Below are 14400 nucleotides of genomic sequence, written 5' to 3'. Positions count from 1 at the left end.
AAGAGTGCACATGGAGACAGAGAATGTTGGCACAGCACAGGAGGCACCCAGAGAGGTGTTCCCAGGACACCAGGGGCATGGAGAAGCTCAGGGCCCTGCCTGGGCTCTCCAGGAAGGCTTTCTGCACATGCCCCAAGGCTGTGTCTAGGACAGGCCTCAACCACACATGCAAGTGACAGAAGGCAGCAGGCCCCCACAAACAGAAGGCCAAGATGCTCGAACTGCACTGTCAGATGACAGGGGAACAGGGGAAGGGTGTTAAGCAGAGAAGTGGCATCATTGGCTTTAAGGTTAAAACCCATTCTGGCTGTAGAATGGAAAAAGGCAGGAGGGAGTCAGGGCTGGAGGAAGGGAGGCAGGTTAGGCGCTGAGACCACCAGAATGGCAAGAAAGATGAAACCTGGGCTGGGAGAGTGGTAGCAGGAATCAGAAGAAAAGGAGTGATTTTAAGAAATGTGGAAATAAAGTTAGCAGGGCTTGCTGACTGATGGAAACATGGTGTTAAAACAGGGGAGTGTCCAGGGTACTCCCAGGGGAGGGTGGTCACTACAGCTTTAGACTTCCTGAGCATGCGGAGTTCCTGGCATATTCAAGCCATGGTATCCTGAGCAGGTGGAGACAGGAGAGGATGCCCAGGTCAAGGATGGAGACACAAATCTGGGAGGCATCAACAAACAGAAGGACAAGGAGAAGAGAAAGAGAAGTACAACTACCAGAAGGATGGCAATGGAAACGCAGGCACAGTGGAGTCCCAGGTCAGTGAGAGGCAGAGAGGCCGGGTAAGGCGAGTCCTCTGGAGATGGGTGGTGGGAGGAGTGATGACAACTTTCATCAGAGCAGGCCAAATGGAGGGGTGGGAAATAGAGGCCAGTGGGGGTGGGGAGAAAAGGAAATGAAGACACAATGTAGCCTTCCTGACAAAGAACTAGGTAGACAGAGGCCATAGAGGGGGCTGGGCAAGGAGGAGACAGGGAGACAGAGACGGGTTCACAGAAAAGCAGAGCCTTAAGCATGTTTATCATAATCTAGTGGAACTAGTTAAGTGGAAGAGGCTGGAGGAGAAAATATGGTTCCTGAGCACAAAGGGCTCATCTTGAGCAGCAGAGTGGTGCTGCCGGGTGGCTGTGCTGATGGGTAGGCGAGCAGAGGTCAGGCACACTCCGTTTGGCCCAGGATTCTGGAAGGGGGCTGGGCCAGGGCTGCAGAGTAAGGAAAGATGGAGGGATCACAGTATGGGCATACCCTGTGAGGTGGAAGAGCAGACAGGATGGGGTGTAGGGATTTGACGGGACTCCAGAGATATTAAGTTGCAAGCAGGAAAATTTAAAACTTCTACTGTGGGTCTATGCTGGGGATGACAATGCACAAGGTGTGAGGCCTTACGTGATTTGGAGGGTCCTGGAAGCCAGTGAGATGCAGGGAGGTGGAGCCCACAGAACCAAGGAGGTGGGCACTCAGGTGCCAAGGTCTTCCATGAACATGAAGAGGCCACAAACTGGCCATAAATGCCGTCAACAGGAAAAGTACAGAACAGTATTTGTCCAAACATGGGCACTGTGAAAGGGGAGCTTGTCTCTTCAATAAGTGGTGCTGGGAAAACTGAACAGCCACATGTAAAAAATGAAACTGGACCACCATCTCATACCCTACACAAAAATTAACTCAAAATAGATTAAAGACTTGAACATAAGACCTGAAATCATTAAACTCATATAAGAAAACACAGGTGGTAAGTCCCTTGACATTGGTCTTGGTGATGATTTTTCTGGTTTGACACTAAAAGCAAAGGCACAGAGGAAAAATAACAAGTGAGATGGCATCAAACTAAAAGTTTCCACCCAGCAAAGGAAAGCATCAACAAAATGAAAGGCAAACTATAGAATGGGGGAAAATACCTGCAAATCACATACAAAGGGGTAATATCCAAAGTACATAAAGAACTCACAAAACTCAATAGCAAAAAACAAAATAACAACAATCTGATTCAAAAAATGGGCAGAGGAACTGATCAGATAGATGTTTTTCCAAAGAAGATACACAGAGAGTCAACAGGTACGAAAAAATGCTCATCACTAACCATCAAGGAAATGAGAATCATCTGTGTGACAAGAGTTGTTGGCAAGGATGTGGGGTAAAGGGAACCCTTGTGCACTGTGGGTGGGAATGTAAAGTGGTGCAGCCACTATAGCAAATAGTATGGAGGTTCCTCAAAAAATTAAAAACGGAAGTCCATATGATCCAACAATACCGCTTTTGAGTTTTTACCCAAAGAAAATGAAAACCCTAACTCAAAAATATATCTGCACCCCCATGTTCACTGAAGCATTATTTGCAATAGCCAAGATATGGAAGCAATCTGAGTGTCTGTCAATTGATGTATGGATAAAGAAAATGTGGTACATATATGCAATGGAACATGTAGACATTATGAACCAACATGGCATTATGCTTAGTAAAATAAGTCAGAGAAAGACAAATACTGTATGATCTCACATGTGGCATCTAAAACAAAAATAACAAACAACCCCAGCTTCACAGATACAGGGAACAGAACAGTAGTTGCCAAAGGCAGGGGGTGGGTGGGCTTAGACAGTCAAAAGGTACCAACTTTCAATAATAAAATAAATCATGGGGATGAAATGTACAGCATGGTGACAGTAGTTAACAATACTGTACTACATATTTGCAAGTTGCTACGAAAGTAAATCTTAAAAAGTCTTACAAGAAATCTGTGTACAGTGATGGATATTAGCTAGACTTATTAATCATTTCATAATACACATAAATATCAAATCCTTACGTTGTACATCTAAAACTAATACAATATTATATGTCAATTATATACACAAAAAAATTAATTTAAAAAAAATTTTAAAGGGTGCTGTGGAGTAGTGGTTTGGAAGCAGTGATAGGAAAATGTGGACCCCAATCCTGCCCCCGGTGGAGACACTGGAGAACGTGCCCCTTCAGGTTTCAGATAAATACCCACTGTTAATGTCTGTTCAGAGCCAGCAAAGTGCCCTGAAGTATGTGTGCCAGGTCCAAGCCGCCCTGTGTGGTGGAGTCAAGCTCATCCTTGGCGGAGACACTGAACAGCCTGTACACAAAGCTTCTCTTCTTTCTTGACTCTAGAGGCCTAACCTAAGCTTTCAAAGTAAGCAGAAATATCCTTTAACCCCAATTAGTTCACCCAGGAACAGATCTTTAAGCAAAATGTTCACTTCTACATACCAAAGTCATCTTAACCGTAAAGCTGAAAGAAAACTCCTGAGGCTCCGCCATAATCTTAGGGCATATATACACCTTAGATGGGGACAGAGGGACATTTTCTGAGACTGGGACAGACCACCTGCCCTCATCAGCATTAGTACTTTTCACCTTCCTTGAAAGCCTGGATGAAGTGCAAGAAGCAAACTTCACTACCTCACCAGCAAAAACTCAGGGCTGAAGACGTCAAAGGAGAAGTAATTTCAATCCACTGGGAAGGGAGACACTTGATTACAAGAGTGACATAGAGCCACTTAAATGAATTGTCATTCAAACTAATTGCAGAAAACCTAAAATTACCTAAACATTTTTGGTTTGCTTCTGTAACAGGAACTATGCAGTTTTAGTTTTACCAGCACAATTTATCTAATTGCTATAAATCCCTGCGATACCTGGTCCCTCAGTAATCAGAGCTGGGCCACCTCGGAGATGGTTTAATACCGAAAACACTTTATTCTAAGTAGTTAGCATGATCTCTTTTCAAAGCGAAAGATAAGGTAAGGAACCCTTGGTCAAGGTCCCACCCTGTAAAGGAAGACATGTCGAAACATAATATAACTAAAGTTCCAAGGCATGCCCATGTTGTCAAACCAAATAAAGATAAAAATTTTAAAACCTACCGATACAGCAAGCGTCAGAACATCCAGCTCTACTTTCCCCAGATGTCCGCAGAATATGGAACTGACGACGCTAATAAGAAAGATCATCAACTGTGCAAGGAACTGCCAGAGACAAAAGTGAGGAAAGCGGGGGCTTTCAGGGTCCCGCGTGTCCGACGGAAGGCGGGGGCGCGGCGGGGACACCGTGTGGGGGCGCCTCGGGGTGGTACCTCGTTGGGGGCACGGCGGGGGCCCCGCGGAGGTCGGCGGCCTGGCGGGGTGTCGCCCGGAGGGAGGGAGGAGAACCTGCGGAGGCACCTAGGGCGCCGGCGGGGGTGGACCGTGGGGGGGACGGTGGGCGCGCGGGCGGGCCGGCGCGGGCAGCAGAGGGGCGTCTGGGGACGGGACGGGGCGGGCACCGCGGGCCGGCGGCGGGGTGGCGCGAGGCCGCCGCACTCACCACGGGGCCCGCGAGCGCCGCCAGCTCGGCCGCCTCCCTCCAGCAGTGGGGTGGCAGCGCGGCCCGCAGAGCCCCCAGGCAGCGGCGCCGGCAGGGGGCGCCCGGCCCCTCGGGGCTCGGCGACGGCGGCCGCGGGGGCTCCATGCCGGCGCGGGACGGCTCGGCGGCGGGCGCGACGGGGGCAGAGGCGCCGGGGCTCCGCGCGCAGGGGGCGGGTACGGGGGTGGCCCGCGGCCGCGGCCGGAGGAGCGGGCCTGGCGCTGCGCCAACCGTCGCGTCTGCCGGGGGCTGGGAAGGCCTGCGGCAGGGGTCGTCGGGAAGGAAGCCGCGTGAGGGGCTGCCTGCGATCCGCAGACTATAGGGCCGACCGGTGAATTCCCGCGGAGGTGGGCGCAGAGGGGGCGGAGTGAGGCCCCGCCCCGCCCCGCAGAGACCTCTCAGGCCTTTCCAGGCGCTTCCCGCTGCCACGCCTCAAGCTGCGGCGAAGCATTTACTCCCCAGGTGTGGGGGGGACCGCTGTTGAGCTCCTTGCCGTACACGGTTTGCAGTTTGAAGAGCGTCTGTACGTGGCAAGAGGAGGACCCGGCAGTGTGAGGACCCCTCCAGAAGGCTTGTTCCGGAGGGATCGAAGAGGGGGCGTGCAGGGGCCCCAACAAAGAGCTGGGGCCCAACGGGGAAGGCCACAGCCCGTATCTTGGTCCCTGGAAAACAACCCTCCACTTAGACCAAGAATGGATCCCAGAGGGAGGGGATGCCCTAAGGTTGCCCTGGCCAAAATCTGCCTTTGGGTGTTTACTCACAGTAGCTAACTGTTCAGATTCTTTTCCATTATCTGTTCTTTTCAGGACAAAGGCCAAGCCTAGCTCTTTGTGTCCATGCCAGCACCTATACTTCACTTGTACTTAGGCTTGCTGAGTGCAGCTCTAGCCCCGGGGACTCCGAAAACAACAGTGTTTACCACTAAACCCAAGGCCAAGACGGAAAGGTTGTCCTCCCACCCTCTGGGAAGAAACAGCAAAGGTCGGATTTTCCCAACCCCAAAGACTTCCCCAGCGATTTTCTAAGGCCAGGGAGAAGGGAGCATTCATTAAACCACATCTCTTGAGACAACCACACAAAACCTGGATGAACCATGTCTGCCACCGAAAGGCTGTGCCATTTTAAAGACAGACCCAAACAGAAGATCAGTAGGGCCCGGCCTCCTCTCCCCTAACAGCCTATTTTCATTTCTGCTGCCATCCAGTGTTATAATTAAACCCTTCCTTTTATCAAATAGGAAAGGGTCTGACTTCTTTCTCCAGTTTGCTTGGATTAGCTCTTCAGACCCTTTATTTCTCTCTGTGGTATGCCCACCACTCAGGAAAAATGAACTGCTGGTTCCGAGTGGGGCCTTAACCTACGGCTTCATCTCTCCTGGCTTCTGCCAATCCACGTCAGGCAGGCAAGATTTTTAAGGCATTCCTAAATGAAGCATGCTGATTGACACTGTCCAGCTTCCTTCTTAATTACCTGTTTGTACCTTTTAGTTTCTTACACATCCTCTGTGCCCACAGTGCCTGAGATCTGGATCCCAAATGGATAGTAATGAGACAGGAACTGTGGGTTTAGGCAGAGTAGGGTGAGGGCCTCCAGGAAGAAGCAAAGCAGGTTTATCACAGCCAGAACAATGTAACGATGCGCAAAAAAAACCCTACCAAAACTCCCTGTGGGTAAAATTGTAACATTTCCAGAATATCTTGCCTGGCTTTAGTACACCTGCATATCAATAGGCGTTCAGAGGTGGAGAGAAGTACAGCTTTAGTGTGTTTGCATCATTCCTCAGGGGTGGAGAGAAGTTCATCTCCATATCAATGGGTAATTACCTGGGCAACAGAGGGTTTATCTGTGCTTGGGAGGGGAGGGGAGGGCCGGTTTGCTGCTGCTGGAGCAGGAAAGAGAGCCAGCCCAAGACTGCAGTTTGTGAGCAATTAAACAGATCTTAAACTTTATTTCTCTGGTTGACTGATTTCGGTTTTAGAGGTATTTTGCCCCGGGATTTCCTCTCCCTGGACTTAAATCTGGTACAGTCGGCAGGATTCCTCTAAACCCGAAATCTGTCTTAATGGACATGACCTTTGGGAGGGCCGCCCCTAGAAATGATGGGGAGAAGTGGCACTCATGCCAAGGGATGGCCGTGCCAACCCTGGCCGGTGGCCTGAGCCTAAGGTTACTACTTCTGCCACTGCTGCTGCTCCTGCTACCAGCTGGAGCCTGGTCACAACTATGGAAAGGAGCAGAGGTCCGGGTCACCTTGATAGAGAAGCAACTAGCTGCTGTGTACCACGCCTTGCTGGCTACAGAGCCCATCGCCGGAACAGCTCTGACCAAGGTAATAACCTCCTATCCCATCACGGGGTGGGTGAGAGACTAGACCCAAAGGCCATGGAGTGGTGTGGCACAGACAACTACCATATATCATGTGACTAGCCATTTACCTTTCACATCCCCAGGGAATAAACGAAGCAGACACATTGGCCCAGGTGTGCTGGCTAGAAGGAAAGCCTGCCTCTGATGTGGCCCAATGGCTACATCAGCATCTGTTGCACATGGGGCAAAAGACAATGTGGGCTAAGCCCATAGGTGGGGCTTGCCATTGACCTTTGAGGAAGTCAGCAGAGCCCGGAAGGAGTGCCTTGTGTGCTCTAAGAGGTACTTACACCGAGTCCCACAGCAACATGGGATAATAGTAAGGGAGCCAATACCCCTTGTCAGGTGGCAAATAGACTATAGTGGGCCTCTGCCCATATCAGAAGGATATCGGTATGCCATGACCTGTGTGGATACAGCTACTGGACTATTGGTTGCTTTTCCTGCACATTGTGCAGATCAGCAAACCACCAAGAGGGCCCTGGAGTGTCTCTTTGCAGCCTATGGCCGGCTGCAGGTGATTGAGAGCAATCAAGGCACCCATTTTACTGGACATGCATTACAAGAATGGATGCAGCAATTAGGTGTAAAGTGGAAATTTCATGTACCATATAATCCTACCAGGGCAGGCATGATAGAGAGGTACGATGGTTTGTTGAAATCTGGCCTGAAGTCGGACACCAGTAGTCTATGGGGTTGGTCAGTTTGCCTATGGATGGTGCTGTGGCATTTGAATGAGAAGCCACGTAAAGGAGCTTTGAGCCCTGTGGATATACTGACACACCTTGCTGCCTCTCCTATACAATTGTACGTCCAAACCAAAGAAGAGTTATTGAAGCCAGGATACAGCCAGCAGAGCAACATCCTGCTGCCAGTCCCTACTGCATTAAGCCCTGGAGACACTGTTGAATGGACCTGACCCTGGACATTTCGACACATGGACCAGTGATGGCTGGCCCTTCTGGCACCTTGGGAGAAAGGCCTAGAAGCTGGCCTTCTGTGTATTCCTGGATTCAGGCCCTCAAAGGTCATGGTGGTGTACCCAAAACGTCCAAGAGGTAATTTTTTCCTACAGTCCTTGTGGCCTGAACGTGCCCCCTGGCTGCAGCTACCACATGATGATTGCTCTGAATCCTCAGCAACTGCCTGCCTATGGAACGGACAAGCTATGGACTTAATCTGCATGGGACTTTGAACCTCCCTGAATCCTCTGACTTGAGAATCATGATTGTGTTGCTGCTGTCAAGAAAAAAAATGCTTAACGAGAGGCTTGACTTTGTCTAATGTTTGGTAAAAGTTTTGTGAGTAATCTAGCATGGTTGTTAGGAATGAGTAAACAAGTGTAGAAACACATTTTGTGCTTAGTGAGAGATTGTGCTGTAAAGTACATTTACTTAATCTGCATAGGCTGAATCCTCTGGTTTGAGGATTATCAAGATTTTATTGCTGTTGCTGTTGCATGTTATTATATTGGTCGGAGAGGGGGAACGAGTAAATTGTAAGGCAAGATTTCTGGAGGGGTGGCCTGTGAGTAAAACTCTAACATTTCCAGAATATCTCACCTGGCTTTAGTACATTGCATATCAATTGGCATTCAGAGGTGGAGAGAAGTACGGCTTTACTTCATTTGCATTATTCCTCAGGGGTGGAGAGAAGTTCATCTCCATATCATATCTGGGCAACAGAGTGCTTATCTGTACCTGAGAGGTGAGGGGAGGGCTGGTTTTGCTTCTGCTGGAGCAGGAAAGAGAGATGGCCCAGGACTGCAGTTTGTGAGCAATAAACGGATTTTAAACTTTATTTCTCCCTTTGACTGATTTTGGCTTTTAGAGGTATTTTGCCTGGGGATTTCCTCTCCCTGGACTTACACTCCCCATCAAACATTAAGCAGTCAGAGTCACATTAATTCTCTAAGGTAAAAATATCAAACTAGGAATATAGGCATTCTTCAGTGAAATTAGTTAAAACTAAAAAGCCAGGAGTAACTTGACCTGGAATGTTTTAAATATCCCCCAGATAAGAAAATACCTCAGTATGAGACAGACCATGGGTGTAGTCAAAGTAGGGTGAGGGCCCCTGGAAAAAGATATTTGCAGTCAATGCAATATAACTACATGCAAGGAAACCCGCTCCCAAAACTCTGTGTTAAACATTAAGCTCTAGAGTCATTCATCAGTGAGATCAGTTAATATTCCCCAGGTAAAGAAGAGTAGCACATGTTCTTATTATGATCATTTGTAATCATGTGTAAGACTCACTTTAGCATGCTAAAATGCCCAGGCCCATGTGCTGTCTTTCCTCCTTCGGACCTGATGAGGTGATTTTGCAAACTGGGCAACTAATTTAGCATGCAGACCCAGCTGTAAACAACATAGTACAAGGCAGGAAGGATTCCACTTTAAAGATAAGATTGCATTTTAATACCCAGGAAGTTAAGAAGTAAGATTCTTAACTTACTCTTTAGCAAACAATACCTCAGCCCACTTAGGGGCTAGGCAGGTGGCCTTGTTTGACATGCTCCCAGACCAAGATGCTAGTATCTCGGAGAGAAATCATCAGAGCAGGAAGTTGCTTATGTTAAATCTAAATATTCAGGGACCACTTAACAAGTCCACACCCCTATTTTCACATTCCCCAAAATCCTCAACTGCCTATAAAACCCCTAGACAATGCACCACATGGACTCTCTTGTCCCCTCCTGGCACGAGGCAGGAGCTCTGTCCTCTAACTGTATCTCTCAATAAAAGCCTCTCCCTGGCTCTCCTATCTTAGGTGTTTGCTAAGTTCATTCTTCGACTCCACAAACAAGAACCCCAGCATCAAGTATAGCCTATGCCTTTATTGTGTCAGTTAAATCATGCTATTGTTAAGATTTACTTTAGCATGCTTAAAGGCCCAGCTTACTTTTTTCCTTTACCCCGGTGCCGCTTTTCTTCCTCCAGCCCTAATCAAATAATTTCTAACCTGGGCAATTAATTTAGCAAGCAAGGCCCAATCATAAACAACATAGTAAAAACAGAAAGAATTCCATCTTAAAGATAAGATTGCATTTTAAAACCCAAGAAGTTAAAAAGTAAGTTTCTTAACATGCTCTTTAATAAAAAGACAAACTCAGCCCACTTTGGGAGCAGGACAGGCAGTCTTAATTAATATGCTCCCAGACCAAGAAGCTGCTGTCCTGGAAAAGAATCAAAGCGGTAAATTTCTTGTGTTAAGCTAACTTTGCAGAATAACCCAGAGGACTGATAAGAAACTTAGTGCCTCTTAAAAGATAAACATTTGGGGACCATTTGGCAGGTCTGCATCACTAGCCCTTTGTCTCTCAACTGCCTATAAATCCTCTAGACAGCACACCACCTTGGACTCTCTTGTCCGCTCCCCATGTGAACCAGGAGCTCTTTCCTCTTACTTTATCTCTAAATAAAAGCTCTCACTTGCTCTCCTACTTTGAGTGTTTGCGAAGTTCATTCTACAATTCCATGAACAAGAACCCCGGCATCACTAACAAATGCTGTTTGCCTGCTGAATAATACTCTTAAGGCACAAGGAAAAATATGTTGTAAAATACATGCTAAATAACCCAGGTGGTAAGAATCCTTAAGCACTCAGCACATGGATTGGCATCTTAAAACCAGTAAGCAAAAGAAATATCAAAGCCATAGACAAACACAGTAGTGCACGGTAGTCCTTGGTTGAGGCTGGTGGATGAATGACCCCTCCAATGTAATCTTTGGACGGTGTCTTGGCCTACAACATAGTTTTTACCTTAGTCCTTTTCTTCATTAGAAAATGTACATTTGAATTCTCAGGTCTTGAAATCCACAGGCACAGCTGAATTACTTGAACAGAAAAATTCTCACCACTGGAACTGTAAGTTCAAACAGATTACTTGACCTCTCACCTCCACATCACTGAGTTCTGACACACACTCTCACTAAAATCCCCACCAGCAAGAGGAAAGCGGCCCCCAGGAGCAGGAGCCCTCGCCGCAGGATCAGCTGCCTCCAGGTCAGCTCAGTCACATCCCCCGGACAGCCCTGAAGGTGTCCTGGGTGCATCCACTGGTCCAGCTGAGTCTCATCTTTTGTTTCAACATCTCTCATTAAAATTCTGTCATGGTTTTCAGGGCCCACTGAGAGGAAAAAGGAACTCAGTTAGCAGCTTAAAAGGATGTTTTTTTTTCATCTGTATAAAAAATGTCTGAAAGGTGATGCATGTCACTAGTAAAGGGGTTCCTAGCTCAGAGAAAGTTTGTTCAGGAAGCAGTTGCTACAGTGGGTTCATAAGAGAAATTCTTTCTCAGGCTACCTGTCCACTCACTCCTGAACCCTGACATGGCCTATGGTTTTCAGCTCGGGTCCTCTAGCAGCTTCGCACTGTTAGGCTGGAGGAAGGAAAAACAAGGACATGCAAACAGAACAGAGAGATGCCATAGGGGGAAAACAGACCAGACCCCAAGGTCCGTGCCTTATATGGAAAGGGGACACCTCTTCCTGAATTCCGTCCTTCTGATGTGCCAACTAAGACCCGGATGTCAGCCTCCTCCCTCTTGGAAGGAAAAAAAGTTTCTAGTTGTCTATTATGTCACCTTCAGCCAATCATACCTCTCCACACCCCCTAGGATAGCTTGCCCACCCCTCCCCCTCTTAATCCTTTATAAGCCCCCACCTCCCTGACCGGGTGTGACTTCCCCAGACCGCGGAACATCACCCAGGAGTTGCACTCTCTTCGCCTGCTTATTTCGGCTAAAATTTATCTTACACGCACCACCATGAGAACTAGAGAAATATGGTGGCTCTCTAAGTTACATTCAGAGGGGAGATTCTCAAGGAGCCAAGACCCATCTAATTATCATTTCAGAAAGAGAACAAGGCCAGTGGAGGAGAAAGATAACCTAAGAAATAATTAGGAATGTCACAATGCCTTTGGAGTTCCAAAAGAAAAGAGTTCCGAGTAGTGTCATACCAGCTCACACTTAGCGGAACGCTAGCTGACCGGGCGTTGGCTCTGCTCTTGGTGCTTCACCTGCCTGAGCTGCTGAGCTCTCAGAACAGTAGCCTGAGGTAGGTTGCAGGTAAAACTGCAGTATTTCCAGAATCTCTCGCCTGGCTTTAGTGCATCTCCATATCAGTGGGTAATTACCTGGGCTACCAAGGGCTTACCGGAACCTGAGAGGTTGAGGTGGGGAGAGGATTCACTCGCTTCTGCCACAGCAGGAGAGAGAGACACACAGGACGGCTTTTTTGACTGATTTTGGTTTCAGCTAGGTATTTTGCCCCAGGATTTCCTCTCCCCGGAGTTATATAGGTACTATCATTATTCTGGTTTGGCAGAATATTGGTAGATGGTAGATGACTTGGACCAACCCTTCCTCTGAAGATTATTATAAAAGCTGGATAAAACCAACGAAAATCATTGTCTTGAAGGGGTCAGAGTGCTAACAATGGCACAAGGGCCAGATCTAGGGGAAGTTTGAAACCCAGAGGAGTGAGCCAGCCTTTGGGGCTGCTTTTGACCTGAGAGTTCCTCACCTGCAGTGAGCAGTGCTTTGGGGAGTTCAGTACCTACCAAGGTAAATGCCTCTGACCTTGGGTTGAAACTCAGAAGGGCTGCATCCAGGAATTAAAGATGAATCAGAAGTAAAGCAGCCTTTACACGAGTCACCTTTAGGTCAGCTGGGTGGTCCAGAAACCTCAATTTCTGGAATTGCCCTAGACTGCTGGTAACCCTAAATGTTCAACAGAAGCAAAGGAAAATCCTCTCTGAAGGCAGACATCATCTTAGGCCTCGAATTACTTCTGCAAACAATCTTCAAATACAAAGTTTGGAACACAGTCAAAGATAACCAGACACCCGGGAAGCTAGACAGCATGAATGGGAGCTGGCAGAAACAACAGAAGGGCCACTGACTGATTCAGCCACTCCATGAACAAAAGGGACTCAGTTATAAAGGAGCAAGGGACTAGCGGTGAGTGCGTGAGCTGCTGCCTCAGGAACTGGGAATCCACGGGAGTCTTAATTTGACAGAAGGAAGATGATAAACATGTTTGCATGATGTTCACCAGAAGTAACAGTCAAAAAACAATGGCATCTGCCTGATGAACAGGGGAGCCCCACTGAAACAGCTTCCAAGATAAGGTTCAAGCACAGGATCACCAAGCATTAGAAACATCTGCAGAACGCTTGCTTGTTCTGCATAAATTTGCCAAGGAATTGGCTACCTGCAGCCTTTACTCATGGACAGCAGTATGTTCATGTCTGGAATTAAAGCAAACAAGCATCAAGTCTGTTTACCTCATATGGGACGTTCACTTGACTTTACCATTTGTTTCTGAAACATGGCCCTATCTAAATGAGAGCTCACAGCAGCAAATCTAGCTGTGTCCCACAAATGGCACTTCCTGAGCCACCCAGACAGGCCCGTTCCAAGGGTTGAGGCAGGTGTGTCATACCTGGGGAAAGCGGTTTCTGCGAGAGAGATGTCCCATCCTGGACCACATTTTGTTTCAAATTGGCATGTACCTGAGCCTAGAAGATGAAACTCAAAGTAAATCCACAAGATTTTGCTATACTATTAATAAAACATTTTATTTTGACTACCCAGTTTAGGAAAAGCCAAGCCATTTTCTTTAATTGTCAGGTAACATTGGCGTGCCTCTAGTTCACAAGTATGGAATCATCTTTCACATGGTGTCAGAGAGGAGGGGGAGTTGGATGGAAAAGTACAAGGTGAGGGAGAAGATCACTTAAAATTCTCCCTTCATCTCTTTTATCTATCACCTATTTTTAGATCCCACATTGACCCTAGGAAGTTCGAAGATGCACACAGGTATCTTAAATGAAATATTTTGGGATTATAGAAAACAATATTAGGATAAATTTGATAGCAATCCCACCTTTCCAGTTCCAAATATTGTCCTGAAATTGGTTTTTCAGGCACACAGGCAGTAGCTTTGCATGGTAGAATAAGAGAATCCCTATTTTTCTACTCAGTGAATAAACAAGAGGAAGGGATAAAGCCATGGTCATCTGGCACTTCATGTCTGAAACAAATGCAGCTAAAACAACAGAGAGGCCGCATTCGTGATAAAAGAGTAAAGAGCCTTCCAAACTGAGAGGAAGCAAGCCAACACTGATTGTTTCTAGGAATCTTTGCTGGGACAGCAATGCATGTAGTTACCTGGTGGCAGGCTTTTTTCCAATTAAGCCGAGCAATAAAGCCTAGAAAACAAGCAGCTTGAGCGCTCACACAGATGATGATTCCCGACCACAGACCTAGAAGGTGCAGATATTTAATAGAGGTTAATGCAGTGGAAAACCAGCCACCCCTTGGGGAGCATGTTTCTTATATCTGACTTTTGAGAATCTGCTTTCATGGCTAAGGTGGAGCCCTTGGTAAGCCAGAGGCCTCTATCCTGCTCTCTTCCTTGGTTCCAGAAGGCTTCAGGAGGCCCAGTGCTCCCTGAGGCCTCTTCCCAAGGTTCTGGGTCTCAGAAAAATGTTCAGAGGGTATTTTTGGCCTTTGCAATCATAGTGCTCGGCTATTAAGAAAAGTGCCAGTTATAAGAAAATTAAATTTCCAGGACAAACTATTTCCTATTTCTAATAGTACTTTCTAACTACTATGTCCTATTTTCCTCAAAAAGTGGATTAACATTTTAAAAATGT

The 14400-nt window shown here is 47.3% G+C and overlaps 2 protein-coding genes across 2 annotated transcripts in view; both read right to left on the bottom strand.

The window, feature by feature from the left end:
* Positions 1-4470, bottom strand: part of LOC118925619 (multidrug and toxin extrusion protein 2-like) — a 91911-nt gene extending 87441 nt beyond the window's left edge. The window contains 2 exon segments of the mRNA XM_057499480.1: positions 3888-3989; positions 4327-4470. Coding sequence (XP_057355463.1) covers positions 3888-3989; positions 4327-4470 — 246 coding nt within the window.
* A 3974-nt stretch (positions 4471-8444) lies between these two features.
* SLC47A1 (solute carrier family 47 member 1) overlaps positions 8445-14400 on the bottom strand; it is a 31473-nt gene continuing 25517 nt past the window's right edge. Inside the window, exons 15-17 of the mRNA XM_057500806.1 lie at positions 13913-14007; positions 13185-13260; positions 8445-10864 (exon numbers count right to left, since the gene is read on the bottom strand). Coding sequence (XP_057356789.1) covers positions 10641-10864; positions 13185-13260; positions 13913-14007 — 395 coding nt within the window. The 3' untranslated portion in view covers positions 8445-10640. The remainder of the gene's footprint in view (positions 10865-13184; positions 13261-13912; positions 14008-14400) is intronic.

Source organism: Manis pentadactyla, chromosome 4 (assembly GCF_030020395.1).
Source record: "Manis pentadactyla isolate mManPen7 chromosome 4, mManPen7.hap1, whole genome shotgun sequence".
NCBI classification, from domain to species: Eukaryota; Metazoa; Chordata; class Mammalia; order Pholidota; family Manidae; genus Manis; species Manis pentadactyla.
Note: the sequence above shows the minus strand (reverse complement) of the source record. Positions and strands in the feature narration are given on the sequence as shown.